Source organism: Gracilinanus agilis, chromosome 4, assembly GCF_016433145.1.
Source record: "Gracilinanus agilis isolate LMUSP501 chromosome 4, AgileGrace, whole genome shotgun sequence".
In the NCBI taxonomy this organism is placed as follows: Eukaryota; Metazoa; Chordata; class Mammalia; order Didelphimorphia; family Didelphidae; genus Gracilinanus; species Gracilinanus agilis.
The window spans coordinates 275,239,500-275,266,975 of record NC_058133.1 but is presented as its reverse complement, the minus strand read 5'-3'; the positions used below and the strand labels follow the sequence as shown (position 1 = coordinate 275,266,975).

At 35.3% G+C, this 27,476-nt stretch overlaps 1 protein-coding gene across 2 annotated transcripts in view; it reads right to left on the bottom strand.

Annotated features, from left to right (window-relative positions):
- Positions 1-27,476, bottom strand: part of UBR2 (ubiquitin protein ligase E3 component n-recognin 2) — a 154,009-nt gene that overhangs the window by 61,688 nt on the left and 64,845 nt on the right. Inside the window, exons 8-18 of one of the 2 annotated variants that reach the window (XM_044674615.1) lie at positions 24,633-24,753; positions 21,579-21,686; positions 20,817-20,905; positions 19,476-19,574; positions 13,808-13,971; positions 13,334-13,433; positions 11,982-12,110; positions 9,070-9,253; positions 3,683-3,744; positions 3,384-3,494; positions 740-805 (exon numbers count right to left, since the gene is read on the bottom strand). In XM_044674615.1, the coding sequence (XP_044530550.1) occupies positions 740-805; positions 3,384-3,494; positions 3,683-3,744; positions 9,070-9,253; positions 11,982-12,110; positions 13,334-13,433; positions 13,808-13,971; positions 19,476-19,574; positions 20,817-20,905; positions 21,579-21,686; positions 24,633-24,753 (1,233 nt within the window). Of the gene's footprint in view, positions 1-739; positions 806-3,383; positions 3,495-3,682; positions 3,745-9,069; positions 9,254-11,981; positions 12,111-13,333; positions 13,434-13,807; positions 13,972-19,306; positions 19,406-19,475; positions 19,575-20,816; positions 20,906-21,578; positions 21,687-24,632; positions 24,754-27,476 lie in introns of both variants that reach the window. The other variant, XM_044674614.1, reaches the window with a different exon arrangement.

Here is a 27,476-nt window from a genome sequence, read left to right as displayed (position 1 = left end):
AAAATCATTAAAAGCAGTAGTTTCACAAAGGTATGATACCAAATAGGAGATTTTTCCATCATGGTCTTGGGAGGAATATGCAATTGACATGTGACAGCTTTTTGACTATGGCTATTTTCAAATATCTCTCCAGCTTAATTGCATTTCTGTAAGCTCTGAAGCAATCTATGCTTGTTATGTAATTAAAAAAAAACCTCTTATCTTCCATTTGAGAATCAATAATGTATATTGGTTCCGAGGCAGAAGAGTAATAAGGACTAGGCAATGGGGGTTAAGTGACTTGCCCAGAGTCACAAGTTAGGAAATGTCCAAGGCTAGATTCAAACCCAGGACCTCCCATCTCTAGGCCTGGTTCTCAATCCATACAGTTGTTATATAATTTTCATCAAATATTTTATTTCTCTTCAAAGTTCTCTTTTATGGACATTTTTTCCTTTAATAGTGCTATTATTTCCAATTTCCATGCTACTACCTTCACTGTCCTACCTAGAATTATTTTTCTAAATGCTGTAGTAAAATCAATTAAAAAAAAATCTGTGGGGCAGCTGGGTAGCTCAGTGGAGTGAGAGTCGGGCCTAGAGACAGGAGGTCCTAGGTTCAAACCCGGCCTCAGCCACTTCCCAGCTGTGTGACCCTGGGCAAGTCACTTGACCCCCATTGCCCACCCTTACCACTCTTCCACCTATGAGACAATACACCGAAGTACAAGGGCTTAAAAAAAAAAAATCTGTGTTATTACCTGAAGCATTACTATATCCTTGTCAAACATTTCACGTCTGCATTTCACATTATGGTAATAATAAATCTGTAAAAAAAACCAATATATCAATTTTCCTAAAAAAGTTGTATACGTTTTTATTTGTGCAAAAACTATAAACGTATAAGTGATAACCTTTTTGATCAACACATTATGTATATGTAGTTTTAGAGCAATGAGAGTAATTTCACATTCTATAAATCAAGATATGCTACATGTTTTAGGCCATTTGCAGGTGAACAGTTGTAAAGTGGTCTCAGAATGAAATGGGAGAAATAAACAGGCTGGAATGAATGTGAGAACATGCATTCAATGATTTCAAGGTACTCAATTCTCAGAAAACCCTATTCTTATAAACACTATTAATGTATCAGTATGTGATATAATTGAAAAAACATGAAATATGACACAGCATTGTAGTTACATATGGTGGGACTAAGCAGGCTGCAGTATAATACTAGTAATTATTCCTGCACAAGAAGTGTAAAAGATGGTCAAATGAATCTGTGATCTCATCAACTTGGATATTTCCTCCAGTGATGCAGATCATAATCTATATATGCTTATCTAGTGAATGCTACTATTGTCTGTGTCTTCCCATAATGCTACTGTTGTATGAATGATGCAAAGATAAGCCTGACATACTCTAGCAGTTCATTTGTTCTCCTTCACTTTTGACAGGATGAACCCAATTTCTCTTCCCATCACACATCTCTCTGATAACATCTATTCCTCCTATTCTTTGAAAGTCTTCACTGGTTACAAGCTTAAGCTGGCTTATATCTATCATGTACTCCTCTATCACCTCTTTCTGTGCCATGTATTTTCAATTCTTTTTAGATTCTTGTATTCCAGTTTCTACCAAAGCAACACAATTAGAATATGTATGAAAAAGATAGCTCTGTTTCCAGAGAAACATTAAAAAAGCCTTGAAATATCCTGACGGTAATCTAGGTCCCTTTCCTTCTCTTGTTTAGTCTTGGGTTTAATAAACTGTCCATGTGTACTATTTGTCCAACATATGCACACTATACACACCTACATACACACATACATAAACATGTATAAATACATTCAAACATACATGAGCATATAGACATCTGATGTATAGCTTCTTTAGATTATCCTGGTCTTTTCTGGGTGGAAGGTCATATCAAACTCTTTTGAGCTGTTACTGTTCTCTTCCAGAAGTTTCTACTAAGTTTTGGGGTTCAATGCAAGCAGTCTAATGTTATTCACAAATAAAAATATCTAGAGGGCCCTCAATAGCCATAAGAAATCATGAGGAAATGCTAGATTTGGAGAAAAATCCCTTGGTGTAAATCTGACTTCAGGTATAGTCTCATGGTGTCACTTCTCTTCTCTGGGCCTCAGTTTCTTTCTATGTAAAATGAGGGTACTGGAATCAATGGCTTCTCCAACTCTAAATCTAAAATCCAATGAGCAAATCCTTCTTTAAATTAGATTTGGTGTTGGATCTTCACTGTGTAAAACCATAAAAGATATTATATCCAGGAAATGTGTGCTCACTAAAAGAGGTGGGCTGTCATGTAGCAAAAACAAGAGATGACAAGGGACAGCTTAATTCCTGAATTTATCCATGAAGGGTTAAGAAATCTAAAGAAAGGCTTCAAGTGTATGGGGTAGAACTTATGGGAGGAAGGTCCTGGTCAAGCTTCACATGAGAGAGAAGGTATGGATGGGACAAGAGCTGAAATAATGGAGGAAATAGCTATGCCCCAGAACTAAAAGCTCAAAGGCCCTTAGAAGAAAGCCTTCATTTCACAGATAAGGAAACTGAGGTCCAGAAAAGAAAAGTAACTCTTCTAAGTTCATATATGTAGTATACATCAGAGGTGAACAATTCTTTTGATTCTATACACCATGCTGCCTCTAGGACCAATCTCACTGATGAAGTGATGGATCAGACAGAATAGTATTTCTAAAGTCCTGGATTTATCCCTGCAGTCATAAATCCCTTATTTCCAGTTTGCCTTCTAGCTAAAAATAAGGTCAATCGTTGGGGGGAAAAAAAGGAAAACAAACTCCAAATTGAATCTAAAATAGGTGGAATTTAACAATAATTAAAACTTGAGTTTTAGTAATATAATGACAACTTTTATCTCAGTTTGACAATGAAATCTAGATTCCTTTGCTTTTCTACTTTTGACATTTGTGTTTCTTAAATGACTCTCAGTGATAGAATGAGAAATTTTGAGTTCTATGATTAAATTTGCGGTTTTTCTCATCTATTGTAGCTTTTATATGTTATTAAGTACCATGAACACTATGGTAATTATGGTAGTTAGTATTTACTTATTACTTTAAGGAATATAAAGTCCTTTACAAATATTATCTCATTTTCTTTTCATAAATTTCCGTAAGGTAAAAGTTATAATTATCCCCATTTTAAAGATGAGGGAACTGAAGCCCAGTGAAGCTAAGGGTCTTGCCCACAGTCATACAAGTAGTGTTTGATGCTGAGTTTTACAATGTCTTCTTGACTCTAGATCCAGCACTCTACTCACTTTACTCTGCCCTCTATCTATTGCATTTTCACCGCAGCCACTGTAATTAGAGACTGGGAAATGGAATAAAATCTTCCCCCCAAATTTGAGATACTAACCTGATTAACAAGAGAGAATCCATTTCTTCTCCACATTCCTGCATGCACTTGGGCACATAGCACAAGGCATCGAAGGGGGTGTTCTATCAACATGGGTGGACTGAGTTCACTCTGCAAACAAAGAAGCCACATAAAATCTTAACTAGTGTACTTAATTAAAAGCAGCAGATAGGCAGGGAGACTTTGGACTAATGACAATTTTTAAAAATTTACTTTAAAAGATAAAGGTAATGAGGACTCCAAGATGATATGAATGCTATAGAAATAAAACTTTGCTTTTAAATTTCAGTTTCACTTACCAAAGGAAGTAGCTCTGGAAATTTATATGCCACTTCACTTTTGCTTAGCAATACATGTAAACCTAAACAGAAACAAAAAACCAACTGCTTTAGAAATAAATATATAACTATTCCTTTTATAATTCTTCCATTTAGCTTTTTTATTACTTCATATCAATGAAGTTACCAATTAAAATTTTAAACAAATTGTACAATAAAGCAAGTCTTTTGATTTGAATGATTTGTCATGACTGCATGAATGCAGTTCATTTCAACAGTAACCCACATGGGGCAGAATCTTGGGATTCTGGTTCTAGGGAAGCAGAGCAGTGGACTGGTAAGAATGGTGTGTGTGTTGTAAAGGAATCTATAAATAAAGGGGTTTCCTATAAGTAAAGGGGTTTCCTATAAGTTAAGGCTTTTTTGCCCCCTTCCCTCCCCCAGTCATTTTTTTCTTTTTCTCAATAAAGTGTTGCATTTGAAATGGGATTCTGGTTCCTTGAATAGTGGCTGAAGCAGGTATACTTTGAGATTTTCAAGGTCCCCTCGATTTCCACTTTGGAGAGGAGCTAGGTTTGAGGAGAATCATAATTCACATAACTAGAGGGGAGCAGAGCAGAGTGCTTGCACCCCTTACCTCTGCTTCTCCCTCTCTCCAAGCCTGACTGCATCACTGGTCCTCCTGCCCAACAATCCAATGGAAGTATTTCCTCCCTCCCCTGGGTGGAATAAGGGGGGGGGGTAAGCGGGGGGTGCCTGGCACTCATTGCGGGGAGGGGCACAGAATGTGGTGGTGGTGGGGTATGGGCACACCACTTGGTTTGGGTGGGGGTGAGATGAGGTGAGGCACTTCATCTCTGCCCTAGAGTGTGGGAAGGCAACTAATATAAAATAAAGTCTGAAAAGGTCAGGTCATAATGAGCTTTAAAAGCTAAATAGAGTTTATTTTATCCTAGTGGTAACAGGGAGCCAGTGGAGTCAACTGGACAGGGAAATGACATGGTCAGATCTACTTTTAAGGCAAAAATCACTTTGTAGCTATGTGGAGAATAGATTAGAAGAGGAGAGAATCTTGAGGTAGGTAGGCAGCCCAATTAGGAGGCTACTGCAATAATCCAGGTGAGAAGTGATAAGGGCCTAAATTAAGGACATGGTTTTTGCAAACAGAAAAGAATGGATGCAGTAGTGGGAAGCAGAAAGAAAGAGCAAGATCTGACAAATGATAATGTTATGGGATTACAATCAGATGTTGTGATGAACCCCTGGGTTCGGGAAGGATACCTTTTGCAAGAATGCAACTCCTAAACTTTGCCTAAAAGTAAAAAAAAGATTTATTAGTAAGATAGAATTATTGGCCAGCAAGACAGCATGAGTGGAACAACCCTGGGGGTTGCTCCCAGAGTGCTTCAGTTCAGAGGTTTTTATACTCTTTACAACAGTGAGTACATGATGTTATGTCACAGTGTAGATGGGACTCTAGAGTGGTAAGCACTTAGTTATTTGGTGGGGTGTGGAGTCTGTCTGAAGACCCTCATGGTTTAGGGACAGTTGGATGCCAGAGATACAGCCTGATGGTATCAAGGTGTAGCCTGGGGGTGTATTTCTTTGTCCATCTCAACCTAAAGGGTGATTCAAGGATGATAGTAATCTCAGGGTCAGATGTTCTTGGGTTAGAGTCACAAGGACAGAAAGGAGCAAGGGAATTTTCCTGTTTACAGTTTGCCTGAGTTAAGGGGTACAGTGTCCATGCCATTTCCCTACTATGACCATGTCAATAAGATACATAAGAGGCAGAGTAGGGAACTGAGTGCAATGCCAAGCTTGCAAATTTGGAAGGCTTGAAAGCTTGTGGTGTACACAACAGAATATAAGAAATAAGGAAAGGTTTAGAGGGAAAGAAAGAAATGTGTTCTTTTTTTGGACTCAAATTCTGGTTTAGGATTCTATGGTGCAAGGCTCTTCTGATTCTCTCCTCCACATGATGGTCTACCATAGAAGGAGAATGGCAGATGGTGGCTTCTCTGCTTTCTTTTAAGACACAACTTAAGCCTGAGCTTCTACAAAAGGCCTCTCCTGGTTGCTTCTCCACTGCCCCCAACCCCAGCCCCCTGGTCAATAGTCCTTTTTCATCTGAGATTATTTTTATGCTGTACACGTTACCTTCCTCGTTAGACTCTGCACTTTTTTTAGCCTTAAAATTTTTCATTTATTTAATTAATTTAGAACATTTTTCCATGGTTACATGATTCATATTCTTTCCCTCCCCTCTTCCCACCCTCCTCCTGTAGCCAATATGCAATTCAAGTGAGTTTTACATGTATCACTGATCAAGACCCATTTCCATATTATTGATATTTGCTTAAGAGTGATCATTTAAAGTCCACATCCCCAATCATATCCCCGTTGACCCATGTGATACAGCAGTTGTTTCTCTTCTGTGTTTCTCCTCCCACAGTTCTTTCTCTGGATGTGGATAGCGTTCTTTCTCATAAGTCCCTTAGAATTGTCCTGGATCACTGCATTGCTGCTAGAAGAGAAGACTGTACTTCTTGGAGAGCAAAGACCATATTTTTGGCCTTTTCTGTATCTTCATTGCTTAGTACAGTGTATGGCACATAGAAACTTTTAATAAATACTTGCTAATTAGTGATATATGCTAGTAGTAGTAAAGGAGGAAATATACAGTCATAACACAGCAAAAGCAAATTAAACTAACAAACCAGAATGACCATTATATGTCTTAACAGGTCTATGGTCTATTTAAAGTGGAACATCTAACTGCAGCCAAAGGAAAACATTTTTTAAATCATTATTAAGCACCACTGTATAATACATTGCATTAAGAGCTAAAAAACCCCACAATATTTTCCCTTCAAAGAATTTACAGTCTAAGTGATAGGATACACACACACACAGGTAAACTAATTAATTTAAATAAATTAAAATATATAAAAGAGTATGAATTGCTATGAGATTGTAGTGGGCACCAGAGTCCCCCAGTACACCCCAAATTCCTAGAAACACCACAGGTCAAAGATTATGTGAGGAATTCACCTTGCAAGGCTGGCAGTTGAACAAACATAGGATCCTCTACCTCTAAACTTTGGATATATTTACACTAGCCCTAAGATAAGCTCTGAGCTTGAGGGGATACCTGGTGTTTACATCTCAAACACATTAGGTTCCTCCAGATAATTAACTCATTTTTATGATCCCTCCATCTCGAACATCACTTATGATCCCAAACATCCCCAGGTTTCTCGAGATGGGTAACATGATCAAGATGCCATAAAGGATGCATATTTATACTATGCCCTGAGACCCACCTGTATGATCAGGATGTCATAAATGTGTAAGCCCCCACACCTGGTGTAACAAAATGGGCATAAATCTCTAGTGTTTAAAATAGTGAATGACACAAAAGTATACCAGCAAGATAACATAATAATGCTCAAAACACATATATCCTATATGAAAATCATACTTTATGGTACACTGCACTGAATGACATTTATAAACTGAGTAAATTAGTAAATTAGAGTCATGGTACCACTTCACTACAAATTTTTTTGGCGGTGGTTAAGGCATTCAGAATTTATGATCTTGAGACTACTTGGACCACTAAGATGTTAAGTAACTTGCTCATTGCCATACACCTATGATGCACCAGAGGAAGAACTTGAACCTCAATCTTCTAGACTACAGGGGAAGTTTTTTTCATATCATAAAATAATGTAAAATTGTAAAGAATCCTGGTATAGGTTTGGTACTTACCTTAGAATTGTAGAATCAGATAAGATTAAAGAGATAGAATTTTAGAGAATCCTTTCCTTAATACTGCCTAAAACAGTAAGGCACACAGGACCAACCAGTACTATAATAGCTCTGCCAAAATAGCTCCATGGTCAAGGGGAGGGCTGTAGGTTATAGTTCTCTAACCCTGGCAAACAGTTTCAATTAATATATTATCTCCTAAGGACTACTACCTTATCTTAGGCCCTCATTACCTCCTGTCTAGACTACTGAAATGGCCTTCTTGCAATGAGGCAGATCTCCCTACCTCAACATTCTAGTCCATCCTCCAATTCAGTTGTGAAAGTAATTTTCCTTAAATGTAGATTTGCCCATGTCACTTCCCAATTCAATAAACTTCTATGGCTCCCTAAAGTTTGCTTTTAGGATCAATTCTAAACTTCTGTTTGATTTTTAGAGCCTTTTTTTTTGGGGGGGGGGAAGATAACCTAGACCCATCCTATCTTTCTAACACTATTCAACTTTTTCCCTTGTCCCACATTCTATAATCCAGACAAACTGGACTTCTGTTTCTAATGTGTGGGATTCCATTGTTTTTTTACACCCATTTCTGACTCCTCCCCTACTGGTATCATCTCCCAAAGACCTTGAATTTTTTTTCTTAAACCTTTACCTTCTTTCTTAGTATCATTTTGAAGACAGAAGGGTAGCAAGGGATAGGCAATGACAGTTAAGTGACTTGCCCAGAGTCACCCAGATAGAAGTATCTGGGGTCAAATTTGAACCTAGGACTTTTGAACTCCAGGCTGAGTGTCCTATCCACTGTGCTACCTAAATGCCCCTGAATTGATTTTCTTTATATTTCTTCTGTAAATACTCATACCTGAACTTTCACATGTACCTGTTGTCTGCTCCAATAGAATAGAAGCTCTTTGAGGGCAAATTGTTTAAGGCTTTGTACTTGTATGTCCACTGCAAAGCAAGTGACAGATATATGGTAGGCACTTAATAAATTCTTGTTGACTGATTACTTGGGACGTATGAATTAACCTTAAAAAAATTTTTTTTTTAAATCTTTCCCTAAACATTTTTGTTGGTAGCAATAACCAACAGGTAACAGTACTTCCCTGGGTCTAAATTTTAATTAGACATTTAGTAAAAGTAGCAAGTGTGAGGAAGCAAAAATTTAAGTAACTTCTATTTATTAACAACTGCTAGGGCAGCTGGGGTAGCTCAGTGGATTGAGAATCAGGTCTAGAGACGGGAGGTCCTAGGTTCAAATCTGGCCTCAGACACTTCCCAGCTGTGTGACCCTGGGCAAGTCACTTGACCCCCATTGCCCACCCATACCACTCTTCCACCTAGCAGCCAATACACAGAAGTTAAGGGTTTAAAAAAACAAACAACTGCTTTATGATATAATCTCTGAAGTAGATGTTCTTGAATTACAAAGGAAAAAGCTACCTGGAGGGTATAGCATAAGAAATTATGGTAATATAAAAAGACATCAATAAAACATTAAAAAAATTTTTTTTTCAAAAAGTCTGAATATACAGATAAATTTAGGTTGTTCTACAGGTTAGGCCGATTTATGCTTCATAATATCATCATAAATAAAGAAAAAAGAAAACTGCGAGTCTTATGGGATTATTTACCTGCAAGTAAGCGAGAGACCGGCAGGTGAATGCTAACTTTTTCTTGGGAGACACAATATCTGATGGTATCGACTGCATGCCCGCAGAGGCTTAGTGTGATGGGCTGCTCCCCGTCAGTGAAGCCACTATGGCACTGCATCAGCACCGCCAGGCATTTCCTGTATGCCTCAATCAGCACCTTTTCCTGGGAAGGAGGGTTGGATGCATAGTATTCATTAAAGGTCAGGTTCCAAAAATAACCAACACATGTCTCCAAAGCCAGAAACAACAATTATCCTATGATCATAAAATCAAAGTTCTCATTTAGACACAGTATTCTGAAAAATTATTTGAGAAGGGGTGGCATGAGAGAGAGGTACCATGGGATCACAGGGCACCAGCACAGGGGTGCTCTGGGTTTTTACAGTCTCTTCCAACACTTCCTATAAGTTTATTATAAAATTATTGATAATTGTAGAAGGTGGCAAGACCAATCCTAGCAAAAAGAGTATGATTCTGAGCACATAGAAGTATTTGCCCAGACAGATCTTCTCTCACCCACCTGTCCCAAATTAAACTTGTGTTCAGACACTAGCACCAAGAATGCTGGGTCAAAGTCCAATTGGCACATATCCTGGCTTGGTGACCCTGGGCAAATCACTTGACCTCTTAGTGCCCCAAGGGCAACTTTGTAACACTCCAAGTTCAGAGCAGTTGCCAACCTTTATTGGTAGAAGGAATTTCCTCACAATGGGTTCCTTTTTATCAATAAATAGAGGTCCAGTTTAAAAACAAAACTATTATCCAATTACATTTTATTACAATTAATTAGGGAAATTGATTCCTACTTAAAAGCAGAAGAGGATTCTTTGACAGAATAGATGGTGACAGCATAAAGACCCCTTAAAAGTCCAGAGGTACTGCTGGGAAGGCAAGCAAGTCTTGGGCATGACAGAAGAGTCACCCTAGACAATAGATGCAAGAGATTCCATCTATTTCAAATTTATCTACTGGTCCTGGAGAATCAATAGTAACAACAGCAACAAAATTATCAACTAATGTTATTTGAGCACTTAGCACGTATCTAGTCCTACAATAGGTGCATTATTAAGAGGTATGAGAAATATCCTTTCATCAAACTTACAGACTAGTCATACAAACAATGTAAGCACATGATATAATCAAGTACCAAGTAGTTGGACATCTGCATCAAAATGCAGAGGAAACAGTATTTCAGATTAAGAAGCAGCATAAACAAAGTCATGGGGATAAGAAAAAGTTAGGTGTGTATTTCTATACATAAGAAAGGAATGAAAAGTAATAATGAAAAATTATCAAAGTTGAATAGATAGCAGCATAGATTTAGAGCTTGAAGAAACTGAAGGGATCATCTTAGTCAAACACTTCATTTTATAAAGAACTAGGAGGTTAAAGGATTGGCCCAAAGCTATACAGGTTGTAAATTTTTTGAACCTGGATTTTCTGACTCAAATCCAAAATTTTTTAAAATTTTATTTTTTATTATGAAAATAAAACACAAAAACCATCTCATTTCCATATACACAACATAATACAAAAAGAGGAACTATATTTCCAACTATGACTGTTTATTTTATACCATTTAGTTTTTAAAAAGCATATAATTTCACATATTACTTTCAAAACTGTTCTGCTTGCTTGTGTTTCTGAAAATTTACTTGTGCTCTTTTCTGTGCATTATTTAAAAAGTTTCAATGGCCCTATTTTTTTAGACATTACAACTGTTAAGGGAGAAAAGAAGAAAATATGGGGAAGGCAATAAAGGCAAGGACACTGGTTGTTGTGGTTACCAAGGTATAAAATTATAAGAATCTAGAGTAAGATAGTGGCTTTAAGAAGGGGGGAAAAAAATGGAGATTCCAGTTGCAAATATAGGCTTTGCACACAAGTGATAGAATAGGATTAAAGGTGTGACTAAGAAGTCATCCGTCTAGGTTGGTAGTATATTTAATTCAATAAGTATCTGCAAATGAAGATGTGAAGCTAGGTGACATCTACGAGGAAATAAGTATATCAGAAGAAGAACCAGGGGATTGATAAACAATAGTTAACTGCCTCTTGATTATTTAGAATAGCTAACTCATGTAGAAAACCGAATCTTTCCCCAATGCTTAGATTGCTCACCATAGACTGTCATGCAAATGTTTTGTGTTGTTTTTGGTCTCAAGTCAAGGTTTCTTTTATGACTTCTTAACATTTAAAAAGACCTTTTTTTATACTACATATATACACATATAATGTAAATATATGTATTTATAAATATATAAAATGTGTATTTGGATTAGGTCTTATTTTGGTTTTAAAGAACTCAAATGGCCCAAATTGAATTTCAGTTAAAAAAACAAAACAAACAAACCCCCCAATATCTAGAGAGCAAGGACTGTTTTCACCATGGTGTCTACTACAGAGCATTATCTAGTACAGCATAGCAGTTCAAGCACACTAAGAGCCTGTGAACTACATGTAATTTAAAGTCTAAGTTTCATAAAACTGGAGTTATACCTGGCAAAGCAAATCAGGTTTTTAGGAACATACAACTAAAATGACAGTTTCTAAGGCAAACAGTGTTAACCAAATAGCATAATATATAATTAAGTATTTTTTTTTCACTAGACATAATGACTTCAACTGCCTTGAAATCATTTTCAGAAGGTGGAAATGGTTACTTAAAGTTTGGAAATTGTTGAGAATAAGTGAAAATAATCTCTGATTTGGTCTTTACAATTCAGAGGAATAAATATACCAATTTGGAAAATTATTTTTGATGTATTTATAAACGTCTGCTTTAGGATAAAAGTGATCTTCAGTGAAAACAAGATCTCCTAAAGTTCCCCTTTACATGTCTCCTTGAACTTGTGTGCAAGTTGACACACAATATAGCAAAAGAAACTTACATCCAAAGCACACCAGTCCTGCATCATGGAGATGACATGTGTTAATTTCATTTGTAGTGTAAAAGCTGCTTCCCACTCTGGTTCCATTTCAATATGCTGTCCTACTTGGCGTGTAATTGGATCCATTCCCTAAGAGTAAACAAATATTAACTGGAAATCAAAATAGATATTATATCATATCTAATATAATAATCTATTAAAATGTAACTGTCCTTACAGAAAAGACAACATTTTCTTAAGAGGAATCTTCAAAATCTCTCTTCACTATTATAATTCTGGGTAAAAACTGTTGTAAGATTCAAAAAAATAAATGAAAAAGTCATTGGTTAAATTTGTTTAACTACCCCACTTATTCTCAGAACATAATTTTTTTCATGATTGTTCTTGTCTTAGAAACTAAAGCATTTTTCTAGTCTGAGAGAAAACAGATAATGGAAAAAGAGAAAAATTGAATTCTTCATCTTCAGTCTATTAAAAAAAATTAAATTTATAGAATTTAGGTCTAATTGCCAAGGAGATAAGATGACTAAATTAAATGGAAAAGTCAAATCCCCAAATATCTTAAACATATTTAAAAAAACTTTCCAGAAAAATGCTCTAGTTTTTAAAAAAATTAAAACCCTTACCTTCCATCTTAGAATCAATACTGTGTATTGATTCCAAGGCAGAAGTAGTGGTAAGGGCTAGGCAATGTGGGTTAAGTGATTTGCCCAGGGTCACACAGCTAGAAATGTCTGAGGTCAGATTTGTACTCAGAACCTCCCATCGCTAGGCCTGGTCTTCAAACTACTAAGCCACCTAGGGGCCCCCTTTTTATAATTAAAACTAGTTAAAGTCTAATAGTTAGTCTTTGTCAGAAAATTCAGCCTCTCTTTTAGAACTTTTTCAGAAAAGGGATATGAAACAGAGAAAAAAAAATTTTATCATATTATACAAATAGCCAAGAAGCAAATAATCAGGTTGGTGAAAATTTAACATTATAGTTTCCAAAGCAAATAAACTGTAATGTAACAATATTATCTGCATGTATTTATGTGTGGACATGTAATAATAAATATAGTTGTACTCCTCAAAAAGAAGAAAGGAATAAATAGCTGAAAGTGTTAACAGCACATGAAAAAAAGACTGGCATAACACTAGCTTAATAAATCATTGCCAGGCAAAGTCCTTTCACTTAACATCTTGATAATGCTTTTTTCATTAAATGGATCCAAACTGCAGTCCTCTTAATTTCTCATATGTAAACTTACTCCCAAATTAAGAAATGTATTAAGTGTGACAGGGCTTATTTTAGTCATAAACTGCAAAAACAGAGTCATTCTTGACATTTTAAAATTGGTTGATTCACATACCTGCATACATTTCAGCAGTTCTAAGAAAGCATCAAATCCCTCTAGGAACTTGTGTCTCAAATCATCTGACCAGTCAGTGGGTTTACTAATCAATACATATCTGAACAAAATAGAAAAGAAAATTAAGAAAAATCAAAGAATTTCAAACACTTAAAGTCTTCTAAAAAACTTTTTGTTTCCTTTTTTTTCCCAATTAAAAAGTTTTATTTTATTTTTCCTTATTTTGTCCACCTCGGTTTTTCCAAATAGAAAAAGAAAAAAGAAAAACAAATTCTATAAGAAGTAGGCATAGTCAAGGAAAATAAGGGCCCACATTGACCACATCAAAAAAATGTTTCATTTTGCTTCTTGGGATTATTACTAGAAGGTGGGCAACATGCTTTATTATGGGTCCTCTGGGATTATGGCCAGGCATTGCATTGATCAGATAAACATTTAAGTCTTTATTGTTTTAATTATGAAGCAAATGCTTACTTGAGGTCTAAAATAAGGCTCTGCACCCTCCGGAATTTGAAGGCTTGCAAGGCTGTGTATCGTTCAAATTGAAACCTGCCCTGGATATCTCGATGTTTTAAGTGGTCCATAAAAGTCTTGATGATGGTAGTCATAAGGTTTTCTTCTGTGATTAGCATTCGAGCCTAAACAAAAGTATATTAGAATATTTTGTAATAAAAAACTATTCACTGGATAGATAAAACATGAATCACAGGACCTCACGAACAACATACATTTTTTTAGTTAGGGTCTATTTTTCCCTTATAAACATGATAATATTAGAGGTTTAATTATGTTTCTTAGTTACTGTCAAATATGCTGTTTTCACACTGATTTTTGAGAATACAAACTATTCAGGGAAGTCAAAGTATTACACAGGTCCTTGCTTTTCAATTAAAAGTATTATGGAATGTTTGATGGCAGAACTAAGCTACATATTTACTTGAATTAAAGATGTCAGCTTGGCAGAAACTGATTATATGTGCACAGTAGGACCTTGTTTTATGCCACTAATATGTTCCAAGACCCTTCATGTAAGATGAAAATTATATATAATAGTGAACTCCATTATTTAATATGTATTTCTTTTACAAACATGCCTATTTACTTCAAGACTTTTCTTAGGCTCATCAGAGCTCCCAGCATCATTGCTCTTATATTTTGGAACCATTATTAATAACTAAATAGCATTGATGAAACAAATGCAGACATGACTTGTTACAAGTGAGAGCTCCAAACAAAGATTGATGCTGGAGCTAAATACTCGCTTTCAAATAATGTAATAACTAACACTCATGTTTTCCCAAAGCAAGAATGAGTGTGATTAGGTAAACTGCTGTAAGACTTTATACTGCTTGGAAAATGGAATGAATTTAGCATATAATTTTAAAAATTTTATGTGTTTTTCTGCCCTTTTTTCCAAATGCTAATTGCATATGTCTGAATTTACTTGAGTTGAGTTTGTGTGAAACAAAGTCCTCCTATACAAGATAACAGAGAATAAATATAAGAAAGATATGTAATAAGAAATCTATGCCAGAAGGGCTCTTAAGAAGTGTTGGCCCTTATTTCATGCATTTGCCTTAGTCAAAACATCCCAGCTATAATTACAGAATGTATCCTTTTGATATTCCCAACAACCCTATGTTGCTCTCCTGTTCCAATAGATTGTCCCTCAAGTTTTGTCTTTCCAACCCACTGAGAATTACAGCTACTTGATATCACCAAGCATATGGGCCAATGTCCTGGAAAGGACTTAATGACTACCTAGATTAAACTGTGCACATGTTATTTACAAAACAATGAGGAAGTAACAAGCAGTGTGAGATTAAGGACACTCTTGTATTGATTATAAATTCAGAAATTTGCATGGAAAAGGTATGAGAAAAATATTCTGAAAGGGAAGATACACAAATATTGATTAGTTCATTCTCAAGTGAGATGGGACACAAGGTACTGAGAAAATAAATGATGAGAAGTTTTTAGGCTAAAGAAACCTCAAAGTTGTTAATAAAAACCAATGGTACAAAATGTGGTATTTATTAATATCTTAAGTTTTAGAATAGGCTCTTAGAACGCCTATAATTTGTTCAAATTCAGGTGCTAAAATACAGTTACTTAGAGGCACTATGACACAGTGGAAAGCATACTAAACTTGGAATCAAGGGACTTGAATTCACACCTCAAGCTCTGTTGCTTATTTTCTGTATAAGTGTGGGTCAGTCACTTAACCTCTCAGGCTCTGTTTCCTTATCTATAAAATGAGAAGTTAGCCTAGATGACCTTGGTAGTACCTTCTAGTGCAGGGGTCGGCAACCTTTTTGGCCGTGAGAGCCATAAACGCCACATTTTTTAAAATGTAATTTCGTGAGAGCCGTACAGTGCTCACAGTGCGCGCTCCTGTAACAGCGCCTGAAAAAAAATTGACTTTATGGCTCAAGAGACATACATTGCCAACCCCTGTTCTAGTGCTATATCTATAATCCTATAACCACTAAACTTATTGATCAGGGTTCTGCTTGTCTTGACTGGATATCAAACCCAATAATTCACAGAATGGGCTATTTTTACTATCCTTCTCAACACAAGAAGAGTTATCCACTAGTTTGATGCCAGGAAATCCCAAAGCTCAAATCGAACTCAACCTACTATTTTTTTTAAAATAATTTTTTATTTTTAGAAAAATTTTCTATGGTTACAGAAGTCATGTTTTTACTTTCCCCTTCACCCCCTCAACCCCCCACCCCCCTCCGCTGTAGCTAATTCGCATTTCCACTGGTTTTATTATGTGTGGTCAGTCAGTCAGTCAAGACTTATTTACACATTATTGATAGTTACATGGGTGTGGTCTTTTCAGGTCTACATCCCCAATCATGTCCTCATCAACCCAAGTGTCCAAGTAGTTATTTTTCTTCTGTGTTTCCACTCCTGCAGTTCTTCCTCTGAATGTGGGTAGTGTTCCTTTCCATAAATCCCTCAGAACTGTCTTGGGTCATTGCATTGCTCCTAGTACAGACGTCCATTACATTCGATTTTACCACAGTATATCAGTCTCTGTGTACAATGTTCTGGCTCTGCTCCTTTCACTCTGCATCAATTCCTGGAGGTGTTTCCAGTTCACATGGAATTCCTCCAGTTTATTATTCCTTTGAGCACAATAGTATTCCATCACCAACATATACCACAATTTGTTCAGCCATTCCCCAATTGAAGGGCATACCCTTGCTTTCCAGTTTTTTTGCTACCACAAAGAGCGCAGCTATAAATATTTTTGTGCAAGCCTGTTTATCTATGATCTTTTTGGGGTACAATCCCAGCAATGGTATGGCTGGATCAAAGGGCAGGCAGTCTTTTATCACTCTTTGGGCATAGTTCCAAATTGCCATCCAGAATGGTTGGATCAGTTCACAACTCCACCAGCACTCAACCTACTATTGTCCCACTGACAAAGATAGGAAGTAAGAAAACTCAAAAGGGGCTTATAATTGTCTTTAATAACTGCATATTAAAAGTCTGTTACTTTGAAACTTTCTTACCCCTCAATTTCTAATAGTTTCTAAATGTGTCTATCTATACTAATGAAATGGATATTTAAAGTTAATTATTCAGCTGCAATTCACAATAACAGTTTTCCTTGGGGGGGGGAGGTCCACATTATTTGTGTGTGTATATATATCTTCTCTTCATTTTGTTTCAGAATATCAGTCTGTTACTTACCTTAAACATTCTCACTCTATGTAATTCTCAGCCTCATTTAGAGATGACAGACTCCCACCACACACCTAACTTAGTATGTTCAAAATAACAAGGCAAATCCTCTAACACTCTGGAAAAATTCATAGGATAAGAATAAGTCTCAGTGCTTACCAACTCTTCTTGAGTTGCACTGTATATAGTGTAGACAGGACACATATTTAGTCAAATAAATTGGAATGCAAACTAACTGTAAGATGTAATCAGATTATTTAAAAATACAATCTCTGTAGACTATCCTATTATTAAGTGAGAATGAAACTGATTCTTACCCAGCTCTCAAGAATTGCTACCTATTATTCCACGTATACCAACAAATTGAGTTTTTTTCAAGGATGGTTTAGTAATATTTAATAACTTTGTCAATACCCAGAGGAAGAGATTATGTTCAAGAATATCACCAAGTTGGAAAAGAATGGGAGAAGGACTTTAGCACTTTGTAAGGTAGGAGAAAAATCATAAATTACAGAAGTGATCAGGAGCAAACAGAAATATACATGGAGAGAAAAATACAAAGCAAGCAGAGTATTTTGGAGCAGAGGATGTTATCATAATTAGGTTGAGCAAGAAATAAGCCAGAGTTAGTGCTAAAAAGCAAGTCAGGCACCTAGATAAACAAACAAGTACTCAAAATGTTGATTTTTATGGAATATATTATCATATCATAATTAGACTTGGAATATGAAAAAATCAATGATAATTTTGGGAAAAATTTAAACGACCTTTAAAAGTTTAGAAAATAGGACCTTGAAGACAGTGTTGTTTTTTTTTTTAATAAGGAAAATTAAAAGTTAAAGTTTAACCTTATATGCAGTTGTTGTTATTAAAAAAACAACACTGCCAGATGAACATGCTGTCGAAGTAGTTTTTCCCAGTCAAGGGTATATACTGAGTTTTCTAAACTCTCTTAGGGATATCACATACTGGGCAGAATAGCTATTCAGGTTTAGGCATAATGTGACCATGGAATAATTTTTAACCTGGCCCATAAGGAGATTTGACTTGTAGATTTAGCTTCATCAGCTTTAATCAAATAAGTCAATCAGCCTTGACAACATCATCATCATCATCATCATCATCATCATCATCATCATCATCATCATCATCATCATCATCATCATCAATACTCTTCAGTGATATAATTTTATTTAATTGTGCATTTCTCTTAGTTACATTTAGAACTTGATTAAATATACTGAATCATTTCCCAAATGCCAGTGGCTGAATGCCTGTAGTATGCAACAATTTACATAATAAGGCAAATGTCAAAGAAGGTTTTGACCTCCTCTTAAGGAGGGCTAGCTAGTGCTGATAACAAAATAATGTTGTCTAAGAATTTTTATACTTATTTACAAGACCATATTAAAGAGTTTCGGAAAATAAAGTTCTAGAAACTGTAACTCAAATCTGTACTACTAGAGAATACTAGATTAGTATAGCAAAGGTAGTCTTCTCAATAAATAATCAAGAATTTATACAGCGCCCACTATATATTCAAATACAGAAAGTGATATGACCTCTTCTCTCAAAGAACCTGTGATACAAAACAAGTCTGCAGTAATACCTCATTTATCCAATATCAGCAAATGGTGTTCCAAATAAATTTCACTAAGAATCTAGACTGTGCCAAGCATAGAGCCTTTGAAAGATATATGAAATATTTAAAATTTTTCTTCAAGATAACAAGATTATTTGCTGTTTTGTTTTTGATGAAAATATTTCAAAGATGTATTATATAAGTCTATGGCTTATTTAAAACAGGTTATTGACTATATCTTAATCTTATCTCGGTGACTAGGAGTCATTTCAATGAACTGCTAGACTGGGAAGTAATACACCTGCTAGGGCTGATAATTTTGTTGCTACCTCCCTCCCTTGCATAGCTTGGCATATCAGACTCTAGCAGCTCCCTTACCTTTGGCTGTCTGGCTACAAGAAAGACAAGAACCAAAGGTTTAATTTACAACAACTCTAGATGGTTGTAGTCTGAGAGTAACTCTCCTGCCATATAAAATTCACATATCTTGTGAAAGCTATTTTCACATCTAAGAAGCTTTTTCTCATGGTGCCATGTTCCAAGTGCTTGAGGTTGTCCTGTGTCAGGCTTTCAAAATACGGGGAACATTACTGTTTATGGGTATGTAAAAATCCCAGGGGTCCAAAATTTAAGGTTTTAATGTCACTAACAGTAAATAGGAAAATTCTTCTTAGTCTTTCAGTACTTACAAGTGAAGGAACCGTGAATATCTGTACCGAGAGGTCTGCGATTGAAAACTCTCTGTCGTGGTCATCTGTCACATAATCACTCTGCAAACGCTCATAGTTCTATTAAGAAGGCAAAAAAAGGCAAGGAGTGCCAGCTATCAGTTAAGAAGAAAAGGCGAGCACTACTCACCAGAGTAGGTGCAGTGAAGAACTGGACAGATAGAGCAGTCACCGACACTGCTCGGTCGTGATCATCCTCCATAAAATCTCTCTGCAACTGCTGGTAATTCTAAACAACAAGGGGGAAATTCACCTCTAATCCACACGGACCAAATTTTTAATAGTTATAATGAAAAGTCTGTACTGAGGAAATTCAAACACTAGTATAAAAAGTCCCCCCCCCCCCCCCCAATCATTCAAATAATCTGAGAACTAACTTCAGTTTTATGGTTAAGTTACTGTCTTTGAGGCACATAGTAGAAGCTTAGTACCAACAATGAGATATAAGTAGTTCTCAAAATATTATCCTATAACAGAGGAGGTAAATATCAGCAATGTTATGACTCCTGATGATATTATTCCTTTGTCTTACTTCATTGTAGCTAATGCCTACAGAGCAGGCAATTCAATTTCAGGCTGCCTGAAGGAGAGACAATCCAAAGGCATATTATCTAGAATTCATTACTTCTAAAGGAGACAGTACATATATATTAAAGACTATCCTCTACATCCAAAAGTCTATAGAAGGGGTAGCACCTTAACTTCATAGTGATAATAGCTTTAAATTCTCCATATTCATTCTGCCATTTCAAGTCTTATTCATTATGAAATATAGGTATATGTACACAATATTGGTATAAACACTAAGTTTAAAGTTATTAGGCTGAAGTCAGTCTATGTACTTATTTTTAAAATATTTTTTACATTTTAATAAAAAAATTTGTCTCTATTGTACTTCTACATAATTTTATTTCATTGCATTTAAAAACATTCTGAGAAGGGGCCCATAGGCTTCAACAGATTGACAAAGAGGTTCATGAGGGAAGGAGGTTAAAAAGAGGACACTCCTCTTTCCTATACCCCTATTAATTTTGCAACTAGCAAAAGGTAAGAAGTAGCTATCCCCTTATTAAATTTTTCTTTTGAACTCCAATCCATTTCAACAAATTCAATTAAATACACATTAGGTAGATGTAAATGTTTAGCCCTAAGGAGAACTAGGAGCAATGAAGAAAACTTAGGTGATGTAAGGAAAAACTTCCAAACTATTAATGATGTCCAAATGTAGAATGGGCTGGATCAGGAGGTAGTAGTGGATTACTCTTCACTGGGGGTCTTCAAGAAACAGCTGGAAGACCACTTGTCAGATATGTTGTAGTTAGTTCAAAGGCTATTGATTAAGGTCCTTTTCAGTTCTGAAATTTTGTAATTGTTATCAGCAGTTAAATTAATAGTTCTGATTATAGGTCTAAACTAGTTCATTATTTATGCTGCTTATTTTAGAGGTTTTCAAAGGTGAAAAACTACTTACTTTTGCAAAACGGATGGCAAATAGTTTCTTATATTTCAAATCCATAAGTAGACTGCTCATGAACAACTGATGATAGACACTTCTAGCTCCTATCAAGGAAAAGATCAGGGTATATGAGGAAAGCAAGAAAGAAAGCTATTGCCAAGGAATTTTAAAATTGTATTGTAAATCTCCATGTTTTCATCTTTAGCTCTTCAGGGACAGTACATTTGTGCTTTACTAGCAGAGAGTGAAAATTCATATTTATATTTAGAGTGACTCACTAAAATAAAGAATTTCACTGATTTCTAATTTTATGCTATAAATTCAACATTTCAAAAGAGAAAACATATCTGAATTTGCACCCCATTTTTTGGTCTAAAAATAAGATTGAATTTCCTGACTGAAAAAATTTCTATTTGTAAAAGGATATATAGAGGGCAGTTAGATAGTTAAGTGGATAGAGAGCCATACCTGAAGACAGGAGATTCTGGGTTCAAATGTGGTCTCAGACACTTCCCAGTTGTGTGTCTCTGGGCAAGTCACGTAATCCTAATTGCCTAGCCTTTACTAATCTTCTGCTGTGGAACCAATACTTAGATTTTAGAAGCGAAGGTTGTTTGTTTTTTTTTAAAGGACCCAGAAAACTAGTAAGGTTTATCTATCTAATAGCTACTAAAAACATGAAACCATTAAATACATCTTCTAAAATGAACTTTTCAAAAAAGAACTTTGAGTATTTTTCTTTTCAAATTAAAAAAACAAAAAGTTAAAGAAATTCACCTTTCCACAATTTTGAATCACAGAGCATCAATTTATCCACAAGAGAAGAGTTTTCACCATCTGGTCCTTCTTGTAAACCAACTTGACATAATATTCGACGAAGCCCATCTTAAAAAGATATGAAGAGGGTTAAAACGACTACTTCAAACAGCAAAATATCTTAAAGTAAGGTTTTAATGTAAATATCAAGTTAAATCTAGGCATTCTATTTTGCTCTTAAAGTTCAAATATATTTATAAAAAATTGAAAGGGCTGGCAATTTATCAAGATCTTCCAAAGTAATCTATAACTCTACTTTAAAAGGCAATAAGTGGAAGCAATGAGTCCTCATGCTTCAAAAAAATTTCATTAAGAAAAAAATGACCTGCCTATCACCAAAAGCACCTGTGGAGTAGGGGAAAGAACACAAAATATAGAATAAAAAGATCTGGGGATTCTAACCTCAGCTCTGAGATTTCCTTTTCTCATATTCTTATGATCAAGGCATTTAACCTCTCTATTCCACAGGTTCTTTATGAGAAAAATGGCTTAATAATAATAATAATAAAAATTACAATGCCTATTCTAACAAGGTCATTATTAGGAAAATACTTTATAAAGTACTCGGTAATGTGTATATATAAAATATATATAATATGTATAAATAGGTATATGTTATTATTATAACTTTTTTGATGGGGCAGCTAGGTGGCTCACTGGATAGAGAGCCGGGCCTGGGGATGGGAAGTGTTGGGTTCTAATCTGGCCTCAGACATTTTTTGGCTGTGTGACCCTGGGCAGGTCACTTCACCCCAATTGCCTGTCCTTGTGCTCTTCTGCCTTAGAATCAATAGATTCTAAGACAGAAAGTGAGAGTTAAAAAAAAAAAATAACTTTTAGGGCCAGCTGGGTTGCTCAGTAGATTGAGAGCCAGGCCTAAATATGGGAAGTCCTAGGTTCAAATCTGGCCTCAGACACTTTCTGACTGTATGACCCTGGGCAAGTCATTTAACTCCTATTGCCTGGCCCTTGCCACTTTTCTGCCTTGGAACCAATACATAGTATTGATTCTAAGGTGGAAGGTAAGGGTTTAAAAAAACAAAAACAAAAACCCCTTTTCTTTGAGCAAATTTTATACTAACCACTAGTTTATTATTACTATAAAGACATATTTCTATATATTTAAACATAAAACTTGAAATAATCATAAGTGCCAAGTAAATCGGGATTAAAAGCTCAATAAATATATAAATAATGGATTTGGAATCAAAGGACCTGGGTTCAGATTCTGACTACTACTTACTATCTGTGTGACCTTGGGCAAGTACTTCACCTCTCTGGGCCTCAGTTTCCCCATCTGTAAAATGGGGGTGAGGTGGACTCAGTGACCTCTCAAGACCTTTCTACACCTAAATCTATAATGTACAATACTATTTCATATTTCATATTTATTCATAAATTATATTTGTATGTAATAGTTTCATAATCTGATTTTAGTTAGCAAAACAATGCAAAGGAAGCCTGTAAGGGCAACAGTTAACAAAACATTTTGTCAGTCTATGTACATGAATTTTTAAAAATGTAATTCATAACATAATAAATGTAAGAAGTTTCTAATTTGTGACCAAATCACTAAAATGTACTTTGTCTCAAGGTGAATATAAAACAATTACTAAGACAAAGTTAACAAAGCAAACTGAGAGTTTCCAGATTATTCATCCCCCAAAGTAGTAAATTCAAATGAAGAGTTCTTTCCCCCTCATAATCAATATAGTGAATAACCTATACATGGTTGTATGCCATTTTCCAATATTAAGATCATTAGGAAAATGAGGGTGTTTTTTTCATTCTTTTAAAAAAAGTCCTCAAGCCACATGTGGTGGTACATCCATTATGGAAGAGGCTAAGGTGGGTGGACTGCTTGTGCTCAGGAGTTGTGAACTGTAGTGTGCTAAACTGATGAAGTGTCTATAAGTCCAGAACCAATATAGTCAACTCCAAGAAGTGAGGGGCCAACACATGGACCAAGAAGGGGCAAACTAGCCCAAGTTGGAAATGGAGGAGGTCCTGTGCCAATTAATACTGGAATTATAAGCACAAATGGCTACTATACGTCAGCCTGGAAAACAGGGAGATCCATGCTCTAAAAAAATGGACAAAAAATTCCCTAACATTTCAAGTGATATTAAAATTAGTAAATTATTAAGTTTTGACTGAAAGAACTATCAAGAAATCTCATGAGGAGTTTTTCTTTTGAAGCAACATGGAATGAATAGAAATGAAGCTATAAATATCCCTATTTATTAGCATCAAAGAAAAAGGCTTTAAATGAGGGCATAATAAAATCTGTGAAATTCACTGATAATTTAATGGCCAATTTAAAGTTCCCCTAAATTTCCAGAATCTTGCATTTCCATGAGGTAGGCACAAAGTAGTGTGAAAAGATTCTGAAAACTCTACAGCAAAAACATTCTAGGTATTTAACAAAAACACTTATAAGCTCTCAAAGTTACTTCTCTGTTTCAGCACTTCTCTTGAATAAAGTATGCTGGGGTACCTCGGATACACCTCTGTTCTTCCCTTCACTGCCAGGAATAATGCTTGCTTTTTGGGCTTTGGTAGTCACATGAGAAATAGAGAAATATGAAGGCTCTTAATTCTGTAACCACTACATATACAAAACGCCTTATAAGCAAATTCTTAAACTATATGGAGGAGGGCAAAGCAAGATGTTCTATTTAACTATATTAATCAAATGCAAACCAGTTGGGATTCTGATGACAAAAATATAAGGGAAAACATTCTGGTAGCAAAACAACAACCCCCTCCCCTTCCCACAAAATAGTAATCCATGTCTAAATATGAATAATACCAATAAAGAGTCAAACTATGAATAAACACAAATTATCCTTGGTATAATCTATACATGCAAACCAATGAAAAGTGGGGAGTGTCAAGGACATCAGATTCAATTTTTAAAAATCTCTTCACTTGCTGTTTTTTCAAATGGTTTAGAGATGATGCTACAACATTCATTATTAATATCTAGCCCAATATTGAGAGTAGATAACATACCTGAATATCCAATAATACTGCCAAGCCAAGTCAAAAGCTTCAAACCAAAACTCTGATGTGCAACAATAGATGAATGCATAACTTGAACTTTCAAAGGTTTAGTCTGTCGACTGGTGTTTCTCTTAAAAAGAAAAAGCAAATATAAGAAATGATAATCAAAATGAACCCAGAAAAACCTGGAAAGACTTACATGAAGTCTTTCAAGACAGACATTGTACACAGTAACAGCAATATTGTCTGATGAATAACTGTGAATGACTTAGCTATTCTCAACAATATAATGATCCAAGACAATCCCAAAGGACTCATGATGAAAAATGCCATCTGCATCCACAAAAAGAACTTAAGGAGTTTGAATCCAGACCAAAGTATATTAGATTTCACTTTCTTCATTTTTTTGTTTGAGTTTACTGCCACAAAAGGACTAATATGGAAATATGTTTTAAATGATTGCACATGTAGAGTCTATATCAGATTGCTTCCTGTCTCAGTGAGGAAGGGCGATAAAGAAGGAAGGAAGTGAAAGGATTAGGAACTCAAAATTTAAGAAAATATAGCTGTTAAAAAAAAAAAGGCATTATATTTTATGTATTTGAAAAAGAAAACAATAAAATGCATAACAGAACTTAAAGAGATATTTTTATCATCACAATGATTCTTAACTGATCAAGTTTGCCAAAGCCCTAGTTTTAAAGGCCAATATTATTTCAGTGATGCAACTTAGATGAAAAACCTCAGTCTCTGGAAAATTAAAATTGTAAATAATAGAAGAGATTCTTAATTATGATAGCATTATTTTTGAAAAAAAAAACCAGTAAATGAAGTTTTTTTTGCATTGAATTTGATGCCCAAAAGGCCAAAAAAAAGTATAATATGGATAAACAAGGTTGCAGCACATTATGATGGATAATTTAAATGTAAGAAATGGCACAAAAGACTTAACTGAAGCTATTTGTGAATGGGAAAATAAATAATTCAAGTATACCTACAACATGTAATAAGAATAAATATGACAGAGAAGCAGCTTAACTGGTACATTATTAACAGTGATAGGGCAATATTAATATTGAAAGGGGAAGAAAAAGGCCTCTTCACTGGTAGGTAGGTTTATGGAAGATTTGTAGGAAAACATGGGAAAAAATGACAGATGAGAATGTATGAAGGTCTTAGTGGCCTATACTAATGAAAAACGTTATCACAATGATGAAATAATGGATTCAAAGTTTCAAAGTGCAAGATTGCATGTACATACAAGATAGACTATGATTATATTTGGCTTGTCTTAAATAAAATATTAAGGGCAACTATTTGTTCAACTAAAATATAGTGATTTTTAAATTTACTTCATTTATTTTTTTTTTACTTACCTTTTTTTTTTGTTCATGGGGGAAAGGTTCCCTAAAGCTTAGGCTTCTGAAACATAGCTGCCCTAAAGGTTTTCAGTTTGTTTATATAGCAGTATCTGTACTTTGCTCCAGGCTAGATTATCATCCTGTAGGTTAGATCTTTCCTAACATCCTCCTGAGTCTTGGGCTAAACAATTGCTTTATTCTGACTTTTAACTATTTCTGCCATTCAAAAATTCACTTTCAGGCATTTAAGCTATTTTTTTGTCAGAGGAAGAATTTAGGAGAACCAGGTAAATACTTGTCTTATTCCACCACCTTCCCACAATTCCCTCCAAGTGGAATTTTTTTCTATCCAATTTGCTAATAATTATGAATGGCATTTAAAAATGTTTTGTTCCAAGAATATTCCAATTTAGAATAAATGCTGATGGTTCAATTTTAAAAGTTTTTCACTTTTTCAGAGATTAAGTATTATTATCACTCAAGAGTTACATGAAATGTTCAAGATATATTTTAACTACTTAATTTGACTATTTTTAGCTATGAAAATGACTAACTGATCATTAAGATTTTAGATGAAGGCTGCATAAGGTGCTATTAGAAATAAAAACCAATTCTATTGCCTGTCTAGATGTTGTAGAATTCCCCCCCCCAAATTATAAAAATTTAAATCTCTGTTTAAAAAGCAATTTAAGTTTTTGTTTAGAAATATTTTGTTCTAATAGTGATTTAAGCTATATTTTGAAAAAAGTAAGTTTGTGACAGAAGGTATTCTGTAGAAGTTATGTTACTGTGTGTAAGAGTTAAAACTAGATATTTTAGGTATGGTGGCCAGTAATCGCTTAATGCAATTACATATTCAAATAGACCCAAGTCAGGATGAATTTTATGGTGGTTTATTTACAATTAGGAAGGTTGAAGACAGGGAAGTTGAGAGAGAGAAACTCTGGCCCCTACCCAAGGCCTGAACCAGGTGGAATTTAGAGACCCCAGCAGAGGGACACAGAGGTTAATTAAACAAGGCTTCTAGCCACAAGGCCTCCTCCAATAAGAGAGGCCTCCTTAAGGCTAGAAGAAACGCCAAGGGAAGAGAAAGAGAGTCAGCCTAACTTACCCACGTGACAATTCAGAGGGAAGTAGTCTGAGGTCTCACCAGAGATCCTTCAACACCAACTTAAAAGCGCCAACTACCCCACAGGAAGTTACCATCATCTTTAAAAGATAGCATCTTTCGTCACTTCCTGCATCCACCTCCAATTTCAAGTGAACAAATGGCAGCTTCAACACTGTTTTGGACTGCCCAAAGGGCAGTCCCTTGTTTTTGATTTGTTACTTACTATCACCTGTGGGTAACAGACCTTCCCCTCCCCACTTAATTCTAAGTTGGGTGGGGTGACATTATTTCTGATGGCTAGAGTCTAAACAGTGAATGAGGACAAGCTAATTCCCTTTACATGTGGTAACCCTTAATTGCCAGGAGCTATTATTTGCAATT